Source organism: Ochotona curzoniae, unplaced genomic scaffold, assembly GCF_017591425.1.
Source record: "Ochotona curzoniae isolate NIBS_2020 unplaced genomic scaffold, NIBS_Ocur_1.0 contig_64, whole genome shotgun sequence".
Lineage (NCBI taxonomy): Eukaryota > Metazoa > Chordata > Mammalia > Lagomorpha > Ochotonidae > Ochotona > Ochotona curzoniae.
In genome coordinates, this window is record NW_024466502.1 from 11,736,047 (window position 1) to 11,759,630 (window position 23,584).

At 40.8% G+C, this 23,584-nt stretch overlaps 1 protein-coding gene across 1 annotated transcript in view; it reads right to left on the reverse strand.

Annotated features, from left to right (window-relative positions):
- DNAJC3 (DnaJ heat shock protein family (Hsp40) member C3) overlaps window positions 1-23,584 on the reverse strand; it is a 51,645-nt gene that overhangs the window by 3,992 nt on the left and 24,069 nt on the right. Inside the window, exons 4-11 of the mRNA XM_040991229.1 lie at window positions 17,863-17,937; window positions 14,792-14,944; window positions 11,730-11,911; window positions 11,238-11,357; window positions 9,116-9,221; window positions 8,911-9,031; window positions 2,139-2,271; window positions 1,236-1,384 (exon numbers count right to left, since the gene is read on the reverse strand). Coding sequence (XP_040847163.1) covers window positions 1,236-1,384; window positions 2,139-2,271; window positions 8,911-9,031; window positions 9,116-9,221; window positions 11,238-11,357; window positions 11,730-11,911; window positions 14,792-14,944; window positions 17,863-17,937 — 1,039 coding nt within the window. The remainder of the gene's footprint in view (window positions 1-1,235; window positions 1,385-2,138; window positions 2,272-8,910; window positions 9,032-9,115; window positions 9,222-11,237; window positions 11,358-11,729; window positions 11,912-14,791; window positions 14,945-17,862; window positions 17,938-23,584) is intronic.

Sequence of the window (23,584 nt, forward strand, 5' to 3'; positions counted from 1 at the left end):
CACATGGGAACCCAGGATCGTATCCCTTGCCGTGGCCTCAGCTCAGCCTTAGCAATTTCAAGAATTGATGGAATATAAATGGCAGCTCATTTATATACACTGTCTCAAAACAAAACATATCTACCAATGCTGGTCCTGTGATTCAAGGCAAGATTGCTGGAGAACACTCACAAGGCCTCTTCTCCCTAGCTCTCTCCTCTACTCCCTGCATGATCCAGCAAGCATACTGGTTTCCCCTTTAAGCCCATATAAGAAAATCAGAAGAAATCATCACTGCCCTTTAAAGTTAGCAGGAAAATAGAGATAATGAATAGCTCAAGTTCAATGTGTGCTCTCATGTCACAAGTGAAAAAACCTTGGAAGCCAGAGAAGTTCCACTAGCTTGTTGAAGGAGAAAGGAGAGTCAAACTGTAGAGAAACAGAATAAAAACAGAGCTTCCTGTGTCCACCCTGACACAAAAACAGAGGGCTCATACACACAGCTACGCCACAGAGTGTGACATGGAAAGTCCTTGTGTAAGAACATCTGCCCGGCAAACATCCATTCAACCCTAGCCTGCTCCTAGGCTGCTTGCTGCTTCCTTAGCACTTTGGCCAGTCCTTCTCATCACTGTCCTTAGGACCTTCCCCTTGAGTAGGCACTGGGGTGCTGCGGTCACAATGCTGCTTGGGATACTCACATCTCAGTGCATGGGGTCAAGTCCCACCTCTGCTTCAACTTTCTTGCTAATGCATCTGGGAGGCAGCAGAACCTGGGTTTCTGTCACCATGTGGGAAAACTAGATGGAGCTGCTGGCTCTTGGCTTTGGCCTGGCCCAGTCTTAGCTGTTGGGAACATTTGGGGAGAGGAATAGTAGCTTCAGGATCTCCTCTCCCCCTCCAATCACTCTATCAAGTATATCAACTTGGAATAAGGGTATTTCCCTTGCCTCAACCTCCAGATCCACATTCTATCTCAACTGCAGGGCTCTGATATTCCAGTAGAAACACCATTATCTTTAGTAGGTCTCTCTGTGGTTATGGTTTATTAATAAGCTTACTAAACCCAAGGCTTCATTCCTCATCAACAGTCTTTCCACCACACTGTATGACAGTCCCCAGAATTGGGGACAGGGAAAGACACGTCCCACCGCACTTCACCCTCCACATCTAACGTTTCCAAGATGGGCCAAGGATTACTAACACCACTGACTCCACCGTTTCAGAGAACAGAAGGTCTTAAAGGCAAGGCATACCTGGGTCAGAAAGGACTTCCTTAGCAGCTGCTATGTCAATGAACTTTTTCTCAGCTTTTTTCTTTTCTTCTTCATTCTGGAAGTTATCTGGGTGCCACTGAAGTGCTAATTTTCTGTATGCCTTAATGATTTCTTGTTTTTTGGCATTTCTGTAGGATGGTAAAATTAACTGATAATCATTTAACATATGTCCAATGCACTATCGTAAGAATCAGAAGAGATAGTTAAGGATAGCATGGCATTAGAAACCTGTTTTCCCTTGGAGTTCCAATGGCATTCTAGGCCACAGAGTCACAGGAAGTTCTCGATAATCCAATATGCGTTCATGAAGAACAGAATCTTATTAAAAATCAAACTACTACTGATCCTTATAAAATTCCCTGAAAATTTTGCATGAATCTTTCATTTTTTTCAGAATATTCAAAATAGCATGATTCAGTTCTTTCTTGGCATTTAAATAAAAAAACCCAGATAATTTTGTCAGAGAAGGTAAATCTTACATTAAAAATACATAGTCAACAGATCATCTACCTTCTAGTACCTGCATATTACTTCTAGAAGCACTGCTTTATTTTTAGGCCTAGACCATGTTTTTTCCTTTTCTGCATCTGCATCTTGGCCCCCTCCTCTTGTCCTGCCCACCAGAGTTCTCTCCCACCTCTTTACTCATCTAAAAGACTGTAGGCCTGGGACTGACTCATGATAGCACTCATCGCCAGAGGCTTCTCTGCATTTCATTACTAGTCTCGACCAAAGGCATCTTCCTGTAAGATATTCACAATAGCTTTACGATGCCAAACATGGTTAGTAACAATAATACAAGTGGAGGAAATTAATTGGAGAGAAAGAGTAATGATTAGCTTTGCCAGTTAGGAATACTAATGCAAATTCTAAAAAATTCACCTTTTTACTCCCAAGATTTTATAATAATCTCGTTTCTGCGACTGCTTCAGTAGTCTTTGTGCTTTTTCTAAACCTTCCCGAATCTGCTGATCATTTTCATTGTGTTCCTGGGCTGTTTCATAATCTTGAATAGCTGTCAAAGTAAAGATAAGATAATGCTGTTATGGGGGAAATTGTCATTTGTTGCTTTTACTCGTCTTGCAAGGTAATACCAACCCTTCACTCCCCATTACTGTTAAGAGAAGTGATAGCACCTTTAATTTTCTTCAAAAACGTAAAGACATAAATCAGACTGGATTCAGGTAGTAATTATTCCTAGTCTACAGAACTCAGTGCGGCTCACGTATCCCACACTGTCCATGCCTTGGGGGTATTTTAATGTCAGCACTTTATATAAGACAGTCTTATTACCTCTAAGGCTGAAATGACTTTCTGTAGAAGACAGTGCCTGAGGAAGTCTGCATTGTCAGCTGTGGGTCAGCAGTTCCGGAGAAGGAGAGGTTAGAAAGGGAAGAATAACTTCCAGCAGTTTCAATGACAAAGTTAACCATGGGGTTCCAGCACCAGCAATCCCATGACTTTGTCCAGTGTCGGCCAGAACAGAAATAGCACCCGCTGTTGGCACAGATGTCAGAGGACAGTCCACGACATCATTCAGGTGGGAACACAGCACCAGGGACCCTCCCGGCATGCGGAGAGTCAGCTGTCTGCAGCAGGCCTTTTCGGAGCTCTCGGGTAAGGCTCTGCTGGTATCAGGGAGGCTGAGCTTCAGGAATGCGCCCACAATTCCCTGGTAAGAATTTCTCACTATGTCTGAATTGCTGGTACAAACCTTTAATTTATGCTAAGTCTTCCGGGAGGCATACACCTGTGTGCTCAGTCCCTGACAAGCTTCATTAATAGATACCAGTTTACACCTATTACAGCACTCCCCTGTGCCCTTTAAAGAAAACAACATGTCCTGTACGGCCTCATAGCGGAAGCATTTGGGGATCTTCTGGCTGGTTTCCTCCACAGAAGTGAAGGGGAAAGGAGAAAGAGCAAAAAGATGAGCCAGGTTTAAAAAAATATCAAGGACTTAACAAAACTGAAATGGAATATGAAGTTTAAAAGAACCAGGGGTGGAGGGTGGGGAATCAGAGGACAGCAAAGGAAACATTACATGTCTAACTTGTATGCAGAAAAGCAAACCAACAGAAGATGACAAACATCTCAGAATATATCTTAGACACAAAATCTGAATCTACATCTTGAAAAGGTGTACAAGAAAGATGCCAGGGCAATCCAGCTTAGAAAGGTCTTAAGCTATATTGTAGCATAATTAACAAGCTTGAAATGTAAAAACAGCCTGGTGCCAATCTTCTGTGGAAGGGCCAGAATGGTGGCACAGCAGACTGAATCAAGGCTTGCGATGCTGGCATCCTGTTGGTCCACTTTTAATCTAATTCCCTGTGCGTGCACCTAGGAAAACAGCCAAAGTTCATCCAAATCCTTGGGCTCCTGGCACCGACGTGGAAGACCCAGACGGAGGTCCAGGTTCCGGCTTTCAGTCTCACCCATTTCTGGCCATTGCAGGCATTTGGGGAGCGAGTCAGCTAAAGGAGGATCTCTTTCTCCCTCCCTCTTTCCCTTTCCTTTTGCTGTTCAAATAAGTTTTTTTATATATACTATTTTTTGGATACATTTTAGTTAGTGCTGGGGTCTCCCTTCCTCCTCCCTGAAGCTCCCTCCTCTCTCTTCTCCCCTCCAGTCTCACAGTAAGTGCCTTTCGTGACTTTCCCCAAGTCCATCATGCTGTCACTGGAGTGTCTCCCAACCATGCAGGAGACTGTCAGCCATTTCGTTTGCAGTTCATTTTTGTGTCCCAAGCCCTAATGAAGGTACAATGTGCACGAGATCTTCATTATCAAATAAGTCTTAAGAGATTTCCCTAGGCAATATTCAGTCTGAAGAGATTGGAACAGCCTACAAGATGTAAAGGGTAAGCATTTTTTTTTTTACCCTGATGTATCATCCTTTACGTTGAAAAGTTACCATTTTAAATATAGAAAAAAAAATCAGGGAAAACTTTCCTCAAGGAAACTAACAGAATGAACTCGTGCAGAGATGGCTGGAGAAGTGATCACCAGAGGAGGAATGGCACACACCACTGCTGTGTGGGGAATGCTGTGACTTGGCTCTCTCAAGAGCCCTGATCAAGAAAAACTGCTGCCTAACTGCACCAAATGCCAACTCAGAACTTTCTACATGAAAAACTCAGGGGTAAAAACCCTTTCTCCTCAGAATTTCTAATAAAACTTGCAAAGCTTTCTTTGGAGTCAGTATGATTTATTCCATTCTTCGAGAATGCACTTGCAGCAAAAATGGAAAAAAGAATCCAAGATCATATGAATCCAAGAACATATGATTAAGGATGAAGATGAGGAGGAAAGAGTCAGGGAGAAAAAAATGAAGAAAGGCAATATAATAGAGTGCAAGGCCATCTTCACAAAGAAAGTAGATTTCATTTACATAAGTTGTATATCAGCAAAAACCTCAGGTATCTTCAGTAAGGCAAAAGCACAGATTTCTTCTGGTAAAAATAAACAGCAACTCTAGTTTGGAGTCAAGGATTACCAAAAAATTCCTGCTCCAGAGAAGCATATTAAGAGCACAGCATGGATTCAAACAACTTGATTCTGTGTCTCTACAGTCACAGTGTTAGTCTCCGGCCCACTGCCTAGCCAACCATAACTGTGGCTGATCCTGTGTCTGTACTCAGTGTGTTAGTGTAGAGCATGGACCCACTGCCTAGCCAACCATAACTGTGGCTGATCCTGTGTCTACACTCAGTGTGTTAGTATACAACACGGACCCACTGCCTAGCCAACCATAACTGTAGTTCAAGCCATTCTCAAAGGTATATGAAGAAATTTGAGAAAGCCAGATTTAAAAATTGATTTTAGTGAAAAAAAATCTGAGGTATGTCTTTTTTTCTCTAACAGATGTTTTTGAAGATTCATGATTTCACTGTCCACATCCTTCCTGAATTAGCCTTGTGCCCTGTAGCCCCTTGGCCAAGAACCTAGGCCTGCAGCAGCCTCCCTCACTGCTTTCCTTCCTATTTCTTTACTGCCAGTACTTTAAGCTTCTCAGAATTTGGAAATCAGCTTTAAGAATGTGCTGTTTCTTCTACAACAGAACTATTGGGGCCGTTCCCTACTCCCTCACTTCTAGATCAGACCAGCAGACCAAGGACTGGGTCTGTTGGAGGGCTAATGTTCCCAACTGATATGCTAAATCTAAGTGGGATTACCTCAGATGGACTAAATCTGAGCTCACTGGTAAACCTGAGAGCTCCCACCTAGCAGGTAACTATGCAGTCTTCCTTGTAACTGTGCTTTTCAAAAGAAAAGAGGAACCTGCAGCTAGGAGCCTCGTGTGGTTAAGAGCTGATCATATTGCTTGACATAGGTAGTGTGAAAACGGAATGTGACAGCATCTGAAATAAATGCATTACAAGGCAAAAAAAAAAAAAAGAGCTGATCATATGAGTTTATAACCCCTCAGATATACAGCCAATGGAGTTCATCAACGCACCATCAACAGCCCTTTTTTCTAGTATAACTACTGGTGTTAACTCATTAGATGAAGACACATGTATTTTAGGCTTTGGAAGTTTCAGAAACATCTGCCTAATATATTCTGATTACATGTATATATCATTTTTGTTTGCTTTATAAAAATACTGTATAAGCAACCTCCAACTTAGAAAGCCACATGTGCTACGATTCCATATTTACTAGCATTTTCTAACATCATCTTCTCCCAATAAATAGGAGATAGGAGGCCCTGGGTCAACAACCTGGAAGGTAACAAGAAATCTGAACTGTTCCCAAGAGCTGGTCTCCTCCACGCTCAGGGATAAGCTCAGGACCTGACCTCAGGGCTGCCCAACGTGACTTCTGGCACAAGCACATCCCTGAAATTCTGCTACTCTGGAATTCCTTTGGGTTAAAAATGCTTATCTCACAAGGAACAGATACCTATTATGTTTTACACAACCATCTTAAATATGACTATTCTGGTTGTGCTACAGGAAATAAGCCTGCTAACACAAGAAGATGGCGTGTTTTGTGAAGTCTGAGGGATAGAGCAAAGTGGTGTTACCAGGTCAATCTCCCAGAATAAGAAAGAGGGCATGAGAATCTACACCACAAATCACCACAGAACATCAAAGATAAACTTGACCTCTTTCACAGTTTTGTCCTGGCCAGCCCTTCACTAACAAGGAGGCTACTTGGCTGCTGTTCTCAGAATTCTGAACATTAGTAATAACTCCAAGATAACAGTTCTAATAGAGTTAATGCAGCAGTCACAGCTTAGACCGGGAAGCTGGTTCCCCCACACACTGCTGTGTGTAGGAGAGTTAACACAAGCTCAAAGAACCATTCTGATTGTAAGTACACTGGGAACCAGTGATTTAGAAGCTTTCTGAAACACTAAGCAATTCCTAAGCATCATTTTATTAAACACAACAGTTCTATGGGATATGTATTATTTGTATTTCTATCTTACAGATAACAAAAATAAAGTGCAGCAGGCTAAGGAACTTGCCTGAAACCATAGCAAAATAAACAGCATATTCCTAAGAAAGAATAGAAATGGTCAACTAACATTAAAAAAAAGATTACCATTATTAATTAGGGAAATAAAACCTAAAGCCAGAATGAGTTATCACTTCACGCATTACAATGGGTTAAAAAAAAACCCTAAATACTGATGAACATGTAGAAAAGTTCAAACCCTAGAACACTGTTAGGATTGTAAAATGGTGCAACCACTATGGAAAACAGAGGGAGTTCCTCAAAAGATTAAAACAGAAATACCGTACATTCAACACCACCACTTGGGGAGATTCTCTAATTGAAAGCAGGATCTCAAAGTGGTATCTGCGCGACCAGGCTCACAGCAGCAGGATTTTCAGCAGCCAGGAGATAGAAAAACCCAAAAGTCCATCAACACGAAAAACAAATTTGATCTACCCATACAATAGCCTGTCTCTCTTAAGAAGGGAGAATATTCTACACCTGATATACATGGATCTTAAAAACACTATACCATTTGAAATAAGCCAATCAAAATACCCTATTGGGCCCGGCGGCGTGGCCTAGCGGCTAGAGTCCTTGCCTTGAACACCCGGGATCCCATATGGACGCCAGTTCTAATCCCGGCAGCTCCACTTCCCATCCAGCTCCCTGCTTGTAGCCTGGGAAAGCAGTTGAGGACAGCCCAAAGCCTTGGGACCCTGCACCTGCATGGGAGACCTGGAAGAAGTTCCTGGATCCTAGCTTCAGATCGGCATAGCATCAGCCATTGTGCTCCCTTGGGGAGTGAATCATCAGACGGAAGATCTTCTGTCTCTGTCTCTCTTCCTCTCTGTATATCTGACTTTCCAATAAAAATAAAATAAATCTTTCTTAAAAATACCCTAATCATTACAGTGGTATGAGATCACAAATATTGCAAGATTACAACTGCATAAAGAACCTAAAGCACTCAAATTCAGAGGCAGAAGCATCCTTTGTTCCTAGATAATTCTAACCTAAGTCCCAAATATATCTCTATGTTTCATTATTCACTAGTCAAAACCTAACGATTCTTTATTCTTTGTATCATCATTTAAAACTTTAAAATAAAAAAGTTGAAGTGGTTGTTTAACCTTGTGGGGAAGAGGCCTGCACCCTACACTGGAATTGCTAGGTGCAATTCCTGAGCCTAGCTTTCCCCCAGTGCAGACTGTGAGGCTGTGCTGATAGTTCAAGGCATCAAGTTCCTGCTGCCATGTGGAGGACCTGGAATGGGAAGTCCTCAAGTGAAGGCATCGCGCTGAGTGGACAGTAGTTCAAGCATAACCAGAAGAGGTGTGCTTCCTGGGACCCTCTCTGGGGACCCCAGACCTGACTAAGCACTGCTAAACTTCACACTGAAATACTAGATCATGTAGTTTGCACCATACACATTTCAAGCCTCACTTAGTACTTGGAGACCTCAATGTCCCACAAACAGGTAGTCACCAGAGCTGTCATTACTCTCTAGAAAATCCTGAGATTCTTTTCAAATTGAAGAAACCAAGAAAAATAGTGGTTAACCAATTTGCCTTGAAAAGGAAACACCTATCAAGTTTCACCACCCACATCCTTTATTTCAATATAACAGAAAACAGTTCTGACTGACTTCAGTTTAAAATGCTTTGCCTAACTTGAAGCAAGAACTGATGTATGGGTTCAGGCGGTTCATTTATCTTTTAAAAGCTATTTCATGTAAATGTTTGCAACATACTATCATATGGAAAACAACACTATAGAAGGAACTTATTTTTAATGCATATTATTGTATGTGCCTTACTATATTGTGTGCATGTACCACCCATACTATATACACACATGGAATATGCACATGTATATGCAAAATATTGAGTAACAAATGTGGATAAAAATTTAAAAAGGTAAAAATCCAAAATGAACAATTACCTGTGAATAATGAAATTTGTAATTTAAATGTTCAATTCTCTTACTTGTATTTCCAAACTTGTCTGTATCGAAGAAAACTGAATCTTTTTCTTTTGATATTCTGTTAACTACTATCAACAGTACAACTATTTCCCCACAAAGTTTACCTTTCAAGTTCGCTATTTTTCTAAAACTGACATTTTTAGACATTGTGGTAAGCTTCGCCTAAGTGGAAAGAAACGCGGCGCGTGCTGGTTTTGTACACGCCCTTAGAGACCTACCTTCGTCGTACATTTCTTCTATCAAGTAGGCCTCTGCTCGATCCTTCAGAGCATTCACATTGTCGGGTTCAGTTTGTAGAACTTCAGAACATACTCTAATTGCCTCAACAGGCTTCCCATCCTAGAAGTAAAGATGAGAGAAGGATTAGTGTTTGTTATTCCACATGGAGAATTTTTGTATTTCCAGAGACAAGCCAACAGTTACCTTAGAAAAGCAGTGGCAAATCCTTTCTTTCGAACGAATTGTGTATTCAGCAACATTGGGCTCCGTTTTCATGACTGATTCATATTTGCTGGTAGCATCTGTGTATCTGTTAAACGGGCAATCCATGGGTAATAATGGGGCTCTATTTCCAGAGATGTAACAAGTACCTCCCCTCTAATCAAGTCGACTCAATGAGCACAGGTCTTCAAACACTTCTTGCAGCTCATTCTCACAGTAGTGCTGTTCGGTTTAGTGTTAGGAACTGACATAACCAGAGATACAAGCGGACAACTCAAGGCAGACTCATGAGGGACAACCCCAATGGTGATTTACTGTACAGGACAAAGCTCGTGATTTTGAAACTGACTGAAGCACTCAGTCTGACTTCTGGTGAGCACTTTCCACAAAATAGAGATCAAGACATCGCATAGTAAACACACACAGCTAACTAATATAACAAATATCAACAGCCACAGCTGTTACGCAGCCCTCCAAAAAGGAAGCTAGCTGATTCCCAATCCCAGGAGCTTTCTAACAACAGAAACTACTTCAACATTTTCTTTAAGCTATTTAAAAGTATTGGTCATCTAGTTACTTTCCAGTAATGCTAAATGGAAAGCTCCGCAGGTCACCATGGCACATTACGCCCCAAGTGCAGCAATCTTCATTTACCTGCTGCTTTTTTAACGGCGCACTCCTGCCCATGTGCTGCTTCTCTAGCAGATGCCTGCACCAGCTCGGGCTGTGCCAAGGTCAACGCCAGAAGCAGGAATTCAAGCAAGGTCTCCCACTTGGCAAGCAGGAACTCAGACATGCAGCCCATCACTGCTGCCACCGAGGCGCTGTGCGCAGCAGCAGGAAGGCGAGGCAGGAGCCAGCAGGGCTAGTAAAGCCCAGCATCGCCAAACCACCACCCCCAAGTGCTGCTTTCCAAAACACAGGTTTAAGGAAAGTTAGCTTCCACAAGCGCAAAGTAGATTTACTGTCATCAATTCTTCCAGGTAGATAAAACTGAAAGTCTTCAACAATGTATACTATTTCTGCTTTCTGTTTTACAAATCAGACTCTCAAAGGCAACTAGAAGGCGGCCAACTCACTGCTGACCTCGGGAGAACCACAGGGGTGACTTTTCCAAGTTCTTTCATTGCATTCATACCATCAACCCAGAGATGGAACACAGAAACATAAAATTAAACCAAGACACAACAGAAACCTGCTCTCCCAAGCCAAAAAAAAAAAAAAGGTGGGCAGGGTCACAAAGAAAACGGAGAGTAGCGCAGAGCCTACACCCTACCTTCCCTGCAACATGGTTACAAAGAAGGCCCAGAGGCAGCCAGGACTTTCTCATGTGGTGCCCACTCCCCCAGCAGTGTCAGTAAAGACTGCAAGGGCCACAACACTCACCCGTGCCACAAAGCTCCAAGCTAACTGTGGCAGCAACAAGATCCCTGCCCTCCATATCAACAATAGCTAAATGGAAAATGTCTGAACCCATCTAGTAGCAAGATGGTGGTGCCCACCCTCCACTTAGCTGGAGCACCACCTGCAATGGTCTGCCAGAACAGGTTTAACTAGAAACCAAGTCATGACACAAAATGAAAACTCCAGGTGTCAGTGACAACACTTAGCTCCCAGAATCAGGAAGATCTCAAATAAGACAAATTCCAAAAATGAAGAAACAGACATGTTAGAATTATCTGACAGATAATAAAACAGTCTTGAAAAACAAGGTGGAAACCAAACAACTCAAAGAAACAATGAATCAGCAAAGAAATATAAAATATAAAGAATAACCAAATGGAATTCTCAAAACTAAAAATTATAAAACCATATGAAAAGTATTAGGAGTCGAGAGGTCAGAGCCTCCTCTCTACGAGGCTGCATGACATGGACTGGCCTTTACTCTTCTCAACCTTTCTGCCAAGCTAACAGAACACTCCAGACCACCACATTAAGGCACAACCCCTTACTTCTGGAAAAATCCTACTTGTCCTTAAGATCTCTGAAAGACTCTTTATTTAACTCCTCACCTTTACTTTCTGGCCCAGTACTGTCTACCGTGGCTGTCCAGAACCCAGCCCAGGCAGGGAGAGGCTGGACGCTCCGGACAGCATCTTCTTACCTGCCATCTTTGATGAGCTCTTCGGCTGACTCAATCAGCTTGTTAAGTTTCTTGACTTGTTTGTAGTGTGCAAAACACTTTTTATGATCCTGATCAAGTTTAAGGCATTCACGAACTTCACTGCTCATACATTGAAAAAAAAAAAACAATCAATTTCCATATTAAATTCAAAAATAATAAAAGTATTTTTGTTAATAAAAACATACTGAATTTATTATATTTTCAGATATCACATCTACCATGTACACTAATTCAAATTAAAATGACTTTCTAGATTTATAAACATTCCATCCCTTCTGCAAATAAAATCACCATACTAATTATTTCAATAAACATTCATGAAAATAAACTTGATTTAGAATAACAGATTACAAAATACATAATTAACAGCCTTAACTACATTTTAGCAATTTAACATTTAACTTGTATAACATGGAGTTAATTTATTGACAACAATTCTGAAATGATCAGATATATGTCACTAGACCTGACCTGAGGGACAGTTCATGGTCTCCTAGTTGGTAGTACAATGTGCTGATTTTATAAAATGCCTCAGTATTATCATTCTTTAATTTTGATGCAGCTTTTAGGTCACTTATTGCTTTCCTAGGCTCCCCTTCTCTTATAAAACATTCAGCTCGAAGTTCCCGTAGTTCGGCATCCCAGACACAAACCTTAAAAAACAGAAGAACTAAACTTTAAGAAACAGATTATACACATTTATTCTTGCACACCACATAACTATCTGCATAGTTATCGACATAAAATATGCTCAATTAATGCAATGATTTTTATGTTGCAAGTAGTGCTTAAAATTGAAACAATTGCAGCATAACAAAAATGATGACACAATAACTTCTTCAGAGGAAAGGGATACACCTAAAAAGCCCCCTTTACTACCTTCTTCAATAACACAATTCTAAAATTCTGAAGAAAACAACATTCACAATTACAATGAAATATTTATTATTCCCAGTGAAACATTTGAAGAGAATATTCCACAAACTTTTTCTTAATTAATCTAATTTCTAGTCAAAAAATGAAAAGTTCCAAATTATAAAAAAACATTTATTCCACTGATAAGTAAATGCAATTATCTCTTGTAAAATATCACCTCCTTGAAATTATGTCCTCTTCAAAACAAAACAAAACAAAACAAAACAAAACAAACTGTGAGAAGGCAGGAGAGTAAGAAGTTGCCATTTCTTATCTTGACAAAAACTTTACCATGTATGGTAAACGCAGCATTATGCAATATGTAACCCCAAAGCTCACCAGTAAGGCTTGCAAAAATCTTTTCACATTTCTTATACATACTTACATATGAGGAAATCAAAATCAGTACTATACACACTTAGTAGGCCAAGTCTACAGACTAAGGTAGAAATTATGAACTTTTTATTCCCTCAACAATGTATAAACAAAACAATTTAATAAAAACTTGAATTGTGCTGAACTATATCACATGGTTTCCTCCAGGAAATTACCAAAGAAGGGCAGGCATTTATTCTGCAGGGTAAGAGGCCAGTTCAGCTGCTATGTCCCAGGCAGGCATGCCTGAGGGTGACACCTGGCTTGGCTCCCGACTCCAGCTGCGGCAGTGACAGCTCAGGAACTCAGTTCCTTCTGCCAGCTTGGGAGAACTGGACTTAGATCCTGGCCGGAAATCAGCAGATGGGAAAACTCACTCTGTCTTCCCTCCTTCTCTTTGTGTGTGTGTATAAATATTTTTTTTAAATATGCCAGCATACAAAAGAACGCAGTAATAAAAAGAAAAAACATGTATCAAGAAAATGCCTATTCTATGTCCATCATGTTTACTACCAAGATTAAACGGGGCTATACCAAAGAACTAAAAGTGCAATGAGCTGATTGCTTCCACGAGTGTCTGGGTGGACTTCCTTCTAAGCCCTTCGGGGGCAAGGAAACCCCAGAGCTCAGTCTCCCTACTCCTAAACCTCTGGGTCTTACCACTCTGTCTCCCTTTGCTGCTTAGAAGCTTTTCATTCTGAACATTCTCTTTTGTCACAAACATAATGTAAAATCTTCAACTCTTTCCTCTTATACACCTCTATCTAACATTTACAGCTCTTCTCTACCGCTCCAAGAATTCAAACAAAATAGGCAAGCCAGCAATGTATAAAAATGTGTAACTTTCATCCATGAAACATTCAATATTGATGGAAGTTAGTATGGAGAATGCTAAAAGAACTAAAAATGTATCTGCCATATGATGCAGATATCCCACTTCTGGGAATATATCCAAAGGAAATGAAATCTGCACGAGAAAGGGATCTGTAATCCTGTATTTATAGCACCACAATCTACAATAGGAAAGACACGGAAATAATCCAGATGACCATCAAAACAACAATGAATAAAGAAACTGCGGGACATCTAACTCTGTGGAATAGTACTCAGTCATTAAAAATAATTAAATTCTATTCTTTGCAACCAAATGGTCCCTACTAGAGACCATTATGCTCAGTGAAATAAGCCAATCCCCAAAGGACAAATGTCATATGTTCTCTCTGATATAATCCCCTTCATGCAAAATGTAAGATCACTATAGTTATATGGGTAAGCATCCATACACACACACACTTATCTAGAGGGTCTGTATAATGCAGGCAAGTATACCATGAGGTGGAGATACACTGCAGTATACATTTCTACTTCTGAATGAAAGATGGACTCCCAATGAAGCTTAAATATATCTTGACAATAGAATGCTCGACTTTCTGCCATTGTCTATACCTACAGTGTCAGGATACACTTGGATAGCAGAACCTGTGACTATTGTTGAAGGACTAAACTATTGTTAGAAAATAGGGGAGAACAGTGGGTGGACGAGGGTGGGGCAGTGTGGAAGGGTAAAATCCCCGAGTCTAAGGAACTGCATCATTAAAAAAAAAGGATAGAAACTGTGTGTGTCTGTGTGTATACACAAGTATATATAACAAGTACAGAAACTGTCCAAAGGAAAGAACAATAAAATTTAAGTAAACAGCAAAAGAAAAAAAAACCTCAGGTCCAAATTCTGTCACATGTACATAAGATCTTTGACTTAAGAACTGAAAGTCCAAGACCAATCTGACTTTACCTTGCCTAGGATTACTATTGTTGTGGTTGTCGTCATTTTAAGATTTATTTCTATGTGAAAGAGTTACAGAGGAGAGAGAGAGAGAGATATCTTTCATCTACTGGTTCACTCCCCACACAGCCGCAATGCCGGCAGCTGGGCTGGTTCAAGGCCAGGAGCTTCACCTGGGTCTCCCACAGGGATGAAGGTGCCCAAGCTCGTAGACCATCCCTTGCTACTTTTCCAAGTCATCTTAGCAGGGAGCTGGATCACAAGTGGAGCAGCTGGGACTTGAACCAATGTACATATTGGACACCAGAGTCACAGGTGGTGGCTTATCTTTCTATACTACAGTGCTACCCCACTTGTGTAGATATTCTGTGGTACATAACATATCAAAATGTAGGAACACACTTTACAATAAACAGCAATAAGTGTTAGGCCGCTCTGCTAGAGTAGCTAAGAAACTTACCTCTAAAATCTTATCAAGGAAGGTTATAGCAGCCGTATAGTCCGAATTTTCAAAGGCATCAAAAACTTGGGAGCGCAAACGCTGCATTTCATCAGACTTTGTAAGCTGGGACTGGGCTTCCTTTTCTTCATTTTCACTTGGATTAGATTTGAGCTACGAAAATAATAAAGCAGAGTTTTTACTCTCTTAAGTCTAATACCCATAAACTCAAATATCTAATCACTCCAAATACTTAAGGCCGTTAAAGAAAATGGATAAAGAAACACTGGCAAAACTGCCTGGTCCAATGACTTGCTTCATAGGAGAGGCAGCAGAGAAGGCATCTTTACTTCAACATAAGAGCAAAAACTGGTCTGGACTAAGACCTAGTTGCCTCTGTCCTCTGCTCCTGGCAAACTTCTTGAAGTAAATTTGGGTAGAAATGTGAAAAGGTTTACAGGGAGTAAGAAAAAGTACTCGGTCACTGTTACACACAGCTGAGTAAATTCATCTTTAACATTTGCTTCCTATTTTCATTTCTTACGTCTTTAAGTATAAACAATCTTACCAAAATAATGAAACACAAAAGCAAACTAAGGAAGGCAGCTTTTTCACAGAGGTTAGGGGATAAAACAGGTTCTATACCAGAGGGGTTAACACATAAAATAGGGAGATGCACGGGGAAAGAGTAATGCCTTCTGAAAAGACTCATGACAGGGATCTGACAAGTTTCCAAGTGCCTCTTTTCAAATAATTTTATAAATGCTCAATGAACATACATTAAAACTTAGTCTGAGTGTGCAATTCTATTTGTTATTACATTTCCCAAGCTATGCAACATCAGCACAACTTTCGGCCATTCCTTTCCAGTAAGGAAGCAAATTTCAGTAAGATCTTTGCGTTGCTCACTCGATCCAGTGCATGTGAACTCTTACCAATTTCATCCCTCAGATGGAACATCTTGAGATTAAATCAATGACTCAGAAATGGCAAGTGCCCACAGTAAACTCTGAGGGACGGACTCTGAAGACCATGAAGATTGGGAAGGCTGCGACACTAAGTATCATCAGGAACGACCACGACTGCTTTCTCTCAAGATTTTTCCTGAACAACTTGGTTCTTGCAATTGAAGGTTTTGCATCAGGGCCATGGTATGTTTGTCTTTATCTGTTTTTGCATCCTTTTTTAAAGATTTATTTTTATTGGAAAGACAGATATACAGAAAGGAGAAGAAACAGAAAGATCTTCTGTCTGAAAATTCATTCCCCAAGTGACTGCGGTACTGCGCTGATCTGAAGCCAGGAGCCAGGAGCTCTTCCAGGTCTCCCACAAGGGTGCAGGGTCCCAAGGCTTTGGGCTGTCCTCTACTGCTTTCCCAGGCCACAACTGGAAGGAAAGCAGGGCCACCAGGATAAGAACCGGCACCCATATGGGATCCCAGCGTGTTCAAGGCGAGGACTTTAGCTGCTAGGCCACGGCGCCAGGCCCTGTTTTTGCATCCTTGAGGAGCCTTGAGTAGAACACAATGGCTAGAGGAAACTGATGTGTTCCCAGTAAAAGATGCTGACTGGCAACTTGTTTTCTAGATGACATAGATTCTTTCAGATAGAGACTAACTCTGTTGAAGGGAATTTGCGTATTTTTTTTCTCCTAGAGTCTAGTCCTCCACATAGCTTTTCCTGTTGGAAGGTGAGGACAAAGCCCTCGATCTCAAGGTTGAAGACAGAAGATTTGGACTCTCTGTGTCCAATGAGAATGGGAGAGAGAGAGGCAGGATCAGGTCAGGTCACCCGGGCTTCCGGGGAGCCAAGGAGGAAGAAGGAGGGGAGTTTTCCAATAAAGAAGTAGCTAGAGAAACAAAGGCAAGACTTGCTTAGAAGCCTGAAGCACTTCAAAGGGGTGATGGGCAATTGCCTTGCGACGATGCCACTGGCACCTACCAAAGACCCTCTCACTGCCCAAGATCTCTGCACTACGGTCTTCCCTCTTGCCATTTTTTCACATCCCTTCCTTGGTACTTCCATGTTTCTGACTTTTTTAGCCAAATCCCTTTCCTACAACAATACTGTATTTCTTCTCTCCACTTGTCTGAGCTTCTCAGATACAAATCCAAAAAAGCTATGTGCTATTGAAAGGGGCTCTGTTGAATGTGATGACTGCCCCCTAACAGGACTGTACCTCTGCTTCTGGCACCTCAACTAAGAACAGTCAGCTGGCACGCCGATGCCCTTGCTGTCCTGAACATTAACTGAAGAACTGGGTTTCAGCATCTTCCCATTTAAGAAGGACATCACAGAAACTGACAGTTTTGTAGATACCATGACCAGCTTCTGACTCAATCCAATTGAGGCTAACATTTTCTGGATTTATCTGCAGATTACTAAGTACTAAGACAATGGTCATGACAGTATTGGAAATTTTAGCTTTATCTCCATAGCGATTATTCTCACAGTAACGAAGCATTTCAATAAGTTACCAAAAATAATATAAGGTAATGAACAAAGTGTTTATATATAGTTAGAGATGGATGGATGGACAGATGGGAAGAGAGAGAGAGAGAGAGAGAGACTGCCTTGGTGAACCACTGTAGAAATCAATCCATGTAAAATGAAAATGCACATCTTAAAGCAATTAAGTTCATTCTTCAGTCAAAAGGCCTTCAGTGATACCATGAGTCCCCTAATAAATCCACACACGTTACACTCTGGACAGCAGCCATTAGGAATAATTGTAAAATCCCCTTTTAAGACTCACTATTCCTTTCAAATCAAATCAAATCAAATCAAAGGTTTTGCCAGTCACATCAAGGCTTTGAAGGAGTTCAGCTGGTGTCTCAAGGTTCCCAGAAAGGACAAAGTGCGCCACACGAGTCAGTTGGGATTACACAACCATTATGTACATCTGCCTTCTGTTAATGTGTCTGAATTCAATTATCAAATACTAACTTAAGAACTGTGATCCCCACAAAAATAAGTCACATCATTTTCCCTTCTAGCTACAGAATCACTACTAAATATTTTAATATAGAAAAATGAACCCAATATATTCTCTCAAAATAACATTTTCCCAGAATCAAGTAAACATCAACTTACCACTTTTTTAAAATCATCTTCTGCTTCATCAAGTTTTCCTTGTTTGAGTAATAAATGACCTCTCTGTAATCTTGCCTGTAGGAAGAAAAACACAAGGGTTTCCTGAGCCATATGAATTTTCTAAATTTCTTAAACATAAAGACCAACATTAAATAAGCTAATGTAGTTATGACTAAATATTTTTCCAAAGACTATTTGATTTGGTACTGAGAATAATTTCTGGAAATAATTATGGATAGTTTTTACTAGAGTATACTTCCTTCAAAATAATTTCCCCTATCCAAGAAAATTGAAACACATCCACACAAAAACTTGTACACGAGTATTCATAATAATGGCCAAAAAAGTAATTCAGCAAATATGATAGAGACAATGAAGCAATGTTATTCACATAAACAGGAACGCACTCATAGACACAACATGAATGAACCCTGAAATTATGCTCAGTGAACAAAAGACCCAAACAGCCACATATTACATGATTCCATATACATAAGCTATCCATCTCTTTCGGTAGTGATAAAAATGTTGTGGAATTGACCAGTGAATTCATATGATGAACAAACTTCAAAAAGAGTTGTGTCAGGGTGTGAATAACCTGTTTTAAAATGCTTCTAGCCATTATAATAAAATTTGTATAATATGAAGCCTTACCAATCAAAGCTTCAAAGGTAGGTTTTCTTTTAATTTGTTTAAATTTTGGATTAAGAGAAACACATTTTATTCGTTATGCTATATGTTGAAAGATACAAAATTTAAATCGATATCAAGAAATTAACCCGTGGGAATGGGGGGGAGAAATTCCACACCCTATGGAATTGTACCATAAAATTTTTTTAAAAATTAACCCTTCCATTGCCTTTATCTCAGATTACATTTAGCTGTTTAGTGAAGCACCAGAAATAATTACCTTCACACCAAAATTCCTATTATCAGAGCTCTCCCTCCTCCCAGCCTCTACAATAACTATTTCAGATTCACATGAACGCCATGTGTATATACACCCTTAACTTCCACACACAAGGGGAATACGTAGCACTCGTCTGATTTTGCTTATTTCACTGAATCGAATGGTAACCACTCATTCCCATCCATTTTGCTGCAAATTTCAGAATTTCATTTTTTCTTAAGGTCAAGTAATATGCCACAGTCATTCAGCCACTGAAGGACGTCTAGCTTAAGCATGTGTCTCGGCTATTGTGAATACTGCTGCAATGAAGAGGGGAGTACAGGTGTTTCTTTCGTGTGGTTTCATTTCCTGTAGATATATTCCCAGGACAGCTGGCCCATATGGCATAGCTGTTTCTAGTTTGAGAAATGTCCCCACCATTCTCCACCATCATTAACTAATCCACCAGCAATGTATTAGGGTTCCCTTTTCTCCACAACCTTGTCAGCATTCATTATCTTTTGTCTTTCATATATGAACAAAAATGAAATGATGCTTCAGGTGGCTTTACTGAAAAAATGCTGAGCATTTTTTTCCATGTGCTTAGTGGTCACTTAATTTTTTTTTCTTTTGAAAAAAGCATTTCGTCCCCATTTCTTTCATTTCCTTCTCTTATGTGAAAGCCAGAGAGACCAAGGCAGGGAGGGAGCTTCCACTCACAAGATTACTCCTGCAGACTTCCCTCCACAGCTGGGGCAGACCAAAGACAGGATCCAGAAATAGCTGGAACTCAAACCCAGGCATCCTGACACTGATGCCAGTGCCCAACTGGTGGCCTAATGTCAGGGCCAAACGCTGCCCCTTTGGGTCCATCCCATAACTGAACTACCCGTTTGTTGTGCTTGATTTATTTTTCAGCCCATATATTCTAGATAATTTTATAATAATGGATGGTTTACAAATATTTTACCCTACTTTTCTTTTCATGCTGTTCATTTAGAGAAGGTTCATAGTTTGAAAAAGAAAAATCCCATTTGTCGATTTTTAGCTTCCATGAATTGTACTTTTAGAAAGTTCTTTGTAAAAAAGTCATTGTTTCTGTCAAGATATTGAAGCGTTTCCCTTGTGTTTCCTTCTGGCATTGTCTTGGTTTCACACCCCACATTTGTACCTTAGATCCCGTTTGAGTTGATTTTTATGGGTGAAAGGTACAGGGTCTTGTTTCACACTTTTGTAAATTGAGATCCCATTTTCCCAGCACCATTTATTCACATGGTTGTCCTGAGGGAATATTTTTAGCTCCTTTGATAAAAATACTTTGGGCTATAGAAGTGTGGATTTATTTTGGAGCTTCTATTCTGTTCCATAGATCTATATGTCTGTCTTCATGCCACTACCAGCATGCTTTGGTTATAACAGTCCTGTATTACATCTTTTAAACTGACGTTGTGGTGCCTTCAGCTTAGTTCTGTTTCTGATTTAAGGTCTGTGTTTCCATGCAAATTTTACATTTCTAAAAGACTTATTTTGCTTGTAAATCTGAATTACGTAGAGATGGTGATACAGAGACAAGAGAGATCTTCCATCTTCTCTTTTCTTCCACAGATTGAGACATGGAGTCTGCCATGCCAAAGCCAAGAGCTCTATGGGCTCTTCCAGCCCCCACATGGGATCCCAGTGTTACAGGTGCTAGGCTTACTTGCTATGCCACAATACTGGCCCCCTCCAAATGAATTTTAGAATCAGTTTTCTAACTTCGGGAAGAGTATCACTACTATTTTAACTGAAGACTTAATTGAATCTGTGTGCCACTTTGAGTAGTATGCACACCTCGATAATATTAATTTTTCTAATCCATGAACAGAGAGATCTTGTCTTTTTTCGATCATATTTTCATTTTAGTTTTTAACATCCTTGGTTAAATTTATCCTAATATTTCAATTGTCTTAGCTATTATGAATAGAATGTTGTTACTGCTTTTTCTCAACGAGTTAACTGTTAATGTATAAAAATGGCAGTGACTTTTGCATATTGGTTTTGCATCCTAAAACTCTGCCAGGTTCATTCATCAATTCCGATAGTTTCATGGATTCTTTGGGTTTATCTATAACCAATAGATATAGCAGAACAAAGAACATCTGAATTTACAGATAGATCTTTTGAAATATTTTAGTTGGCAGAAGAAAAAATTAAAAACAACCAAAACAGGGATCTCTGGGGTACCATTAAATAAATGCTCCAGTGCTTAGGTTTTGGGGAATCCCAGAGGAATGGAAGAAAGAAATGGCTTAGAAAATCTCTTCAATGAAATAACACCTGACACTTCTCCAATCTGGAGACTTGAACATACAAATACAAGAAGTCCATAGGATCACACAAGAGACATGACCAGAAAAGAATACCAAGGTCAGGCTTTCGAAAGGAAAACACAAAGAGAAGAAATTAAAATTTGTAAGAGAAAAACAGCTGGTCACATTTAAAGGAGCCTACATTAGATTGGGGTGTCAGTTTGGTTTTAGTTTCAGTAGATGACAGTGCAGGCTCCCTGTATCTTTATAACAATAGCAGTGGAGTAATCTCTACATACTACTCCTCAAGGACAGTAACAGCTGTGGGACCTGGGGGTGCTCCTGGGTCGTGTCATGCTGGGATCACCGTCACACAACTCGCCAGACATCTCCCAGGGAGGGACTGGAGTCAGGATCCTCATCGCTACTGATGCTGCTGCTGCTGGGAACAGGGCTGGCATAGACTCCCAGGCACACCTATGTCAGGAGCCAGAGCTTCAAGAACAAACCAGGATGTGGGCAGGACAGACTGATACTGGATCAGGCTGTAATGACAGATCTCCAGTTACCGCCCACTCTGGAGCCACAGGAACAGAACAATGTTGGGTGAAGAAGGTAGGTCCCCCAGTTACTGTTTGAAGAAATGGCTGGGTCCACAGAAGCAGCTATGGCTCTAGAACCAGGCCCCAAGTTCATGTACAGCCAAAGCCTGCAGCAGTGCACCAGGCCAGAGTCTTGAGCAAGCAAGCTATGTACTGGGCTTGGTAGGGTACCAAAAATCTACCAGCTCTCTGTCTAGAGAAGCCCTGTGTTCACCTCCTCAGAGGAGACCCACAGCAGCAGCTGCCTAGAGAGAAGTCCAGCCTGATGGATTGGGATAGCTGGGGTATACAAACCCCAGCAATTGTCCATGGGAGAAGATGGAGACCAGAGTGGTGTTGGAACTGTCTGCAGGCCTCTAACCTGGGATGCGAGCAGGCTGGGCACTTGCCGAGTCCTAAACAAACTTCCCAGAATGTACACACAATCCCTAGTTGATATACAGTTCTGAGCCCCAGTGGACACACTTGGTGGGGCCACATGAACCCTGATCTGCAGTCCCATGTTCACAGATTCCAGCAGCACTATTGATGTCCCATGTTGCTGGGGAGGGAGAGAAAAACGGGAATGAAGACAATCCCTGGGTTTAAGTGAGCAGGCATCACTATTTCTAAAATCATAGGTGCCAGATCTCCCAGCTGCTCTGTACCCAGAGTTCCTAAGGTGCAAAGCTTCATGTAGTGTGTGGAGCTGGGCCCAGCTGGATATGTGAGGCTACGGTCTTCCTTACAAAAAGGGTAAGGGGATCGGGGAATCACACAGCCAAGGATTTGTCTCCTAGTGCAGCATGTATGTCGACAGTTAGTTCTCCTTTCCCAAGACAGGGCCACTTACATTCTGGGAGTTGAGGATAAGTCCTTATCTGACGCACAGTAGTTGCGAGTTCTCCATGTCCTTACTGAGCGATTCGTCTGCAGTGACTGGATTCCTAACAAAAATGGCCCAAGCTGGTCTCTCATGCTCACCCTTTTCCTATTACTGTGCAGGTGATAAGGTCCTTTTAAATAAAGACCAAGAGCTAATGTCTATTCTTTCAATGTTCAGATGTCTTCCACAGGGCTGCAGTTTAGTTACTGTTTCTTCGTCTCTGTGCCACCCTCCCTGGTCTCTGAATCCTACAGACTTCCCACTATTCCCTTGCTGAATTCTGGGCTCTCTCACAGGCACTGCAACACGGAGCTACTTGAACTGCTGCCATGGGTTTCCTGTGAAGAGGTGAACACGGGCCTCTCTAGGCAGCTATCTTGAAACCTCCACATCTGCTTTTCAGTGCAAGTATTCAATCTATCATAACGAGAATTAAGACTCCTCTATTTTAGCATGCAGCTTCTCCTTCTTCATCTCTGATACCCAATTGACAAATGTGTAATTTCCTATCTTCCAAGAACATCAATTCTGAAGGCCATTATGTCCCAGAAAACAGAAATCAAATCAGTAGTTCACTTAAACTTTTATATTACTTGTACATAAAAATGTCAGTAATCTTCTAATTAACAGTAACCTGTTAATTCAACAATACCCATAAAAAGTAAAATGAATCATTTCAACTAGCTAACAGAACAGCTATTACTGCACCAAGAAAATCAACCACTTCGCAAAAGGTTGTGGTTAAAAATGTGATATTTGGGAATTCTATCTTAAACTAATAGTATTATTTCAAATCATTTATGGCAAACACTTTTCAGATATGGCAGAGTAATAATGGTTATTGAAACCATCTGATCACTGCTTCTGTGAGTTCTGACTGAAAGACCCAAATCCACTCCATTTCATGAGTTCCCTGTACACATGTCTTCCAGAGGCCTTACAGGTGACCTGTCAATCATCAGGCTACCTTCTCTACCTGTAAGGAGTATGCTGAATCTGGAGGAGATGTGGCTAATTCATCCCACAAATCATTGCTTAGCTCAGTCAGCACATGCTGTGGCCTTCACCCAACTGTTGT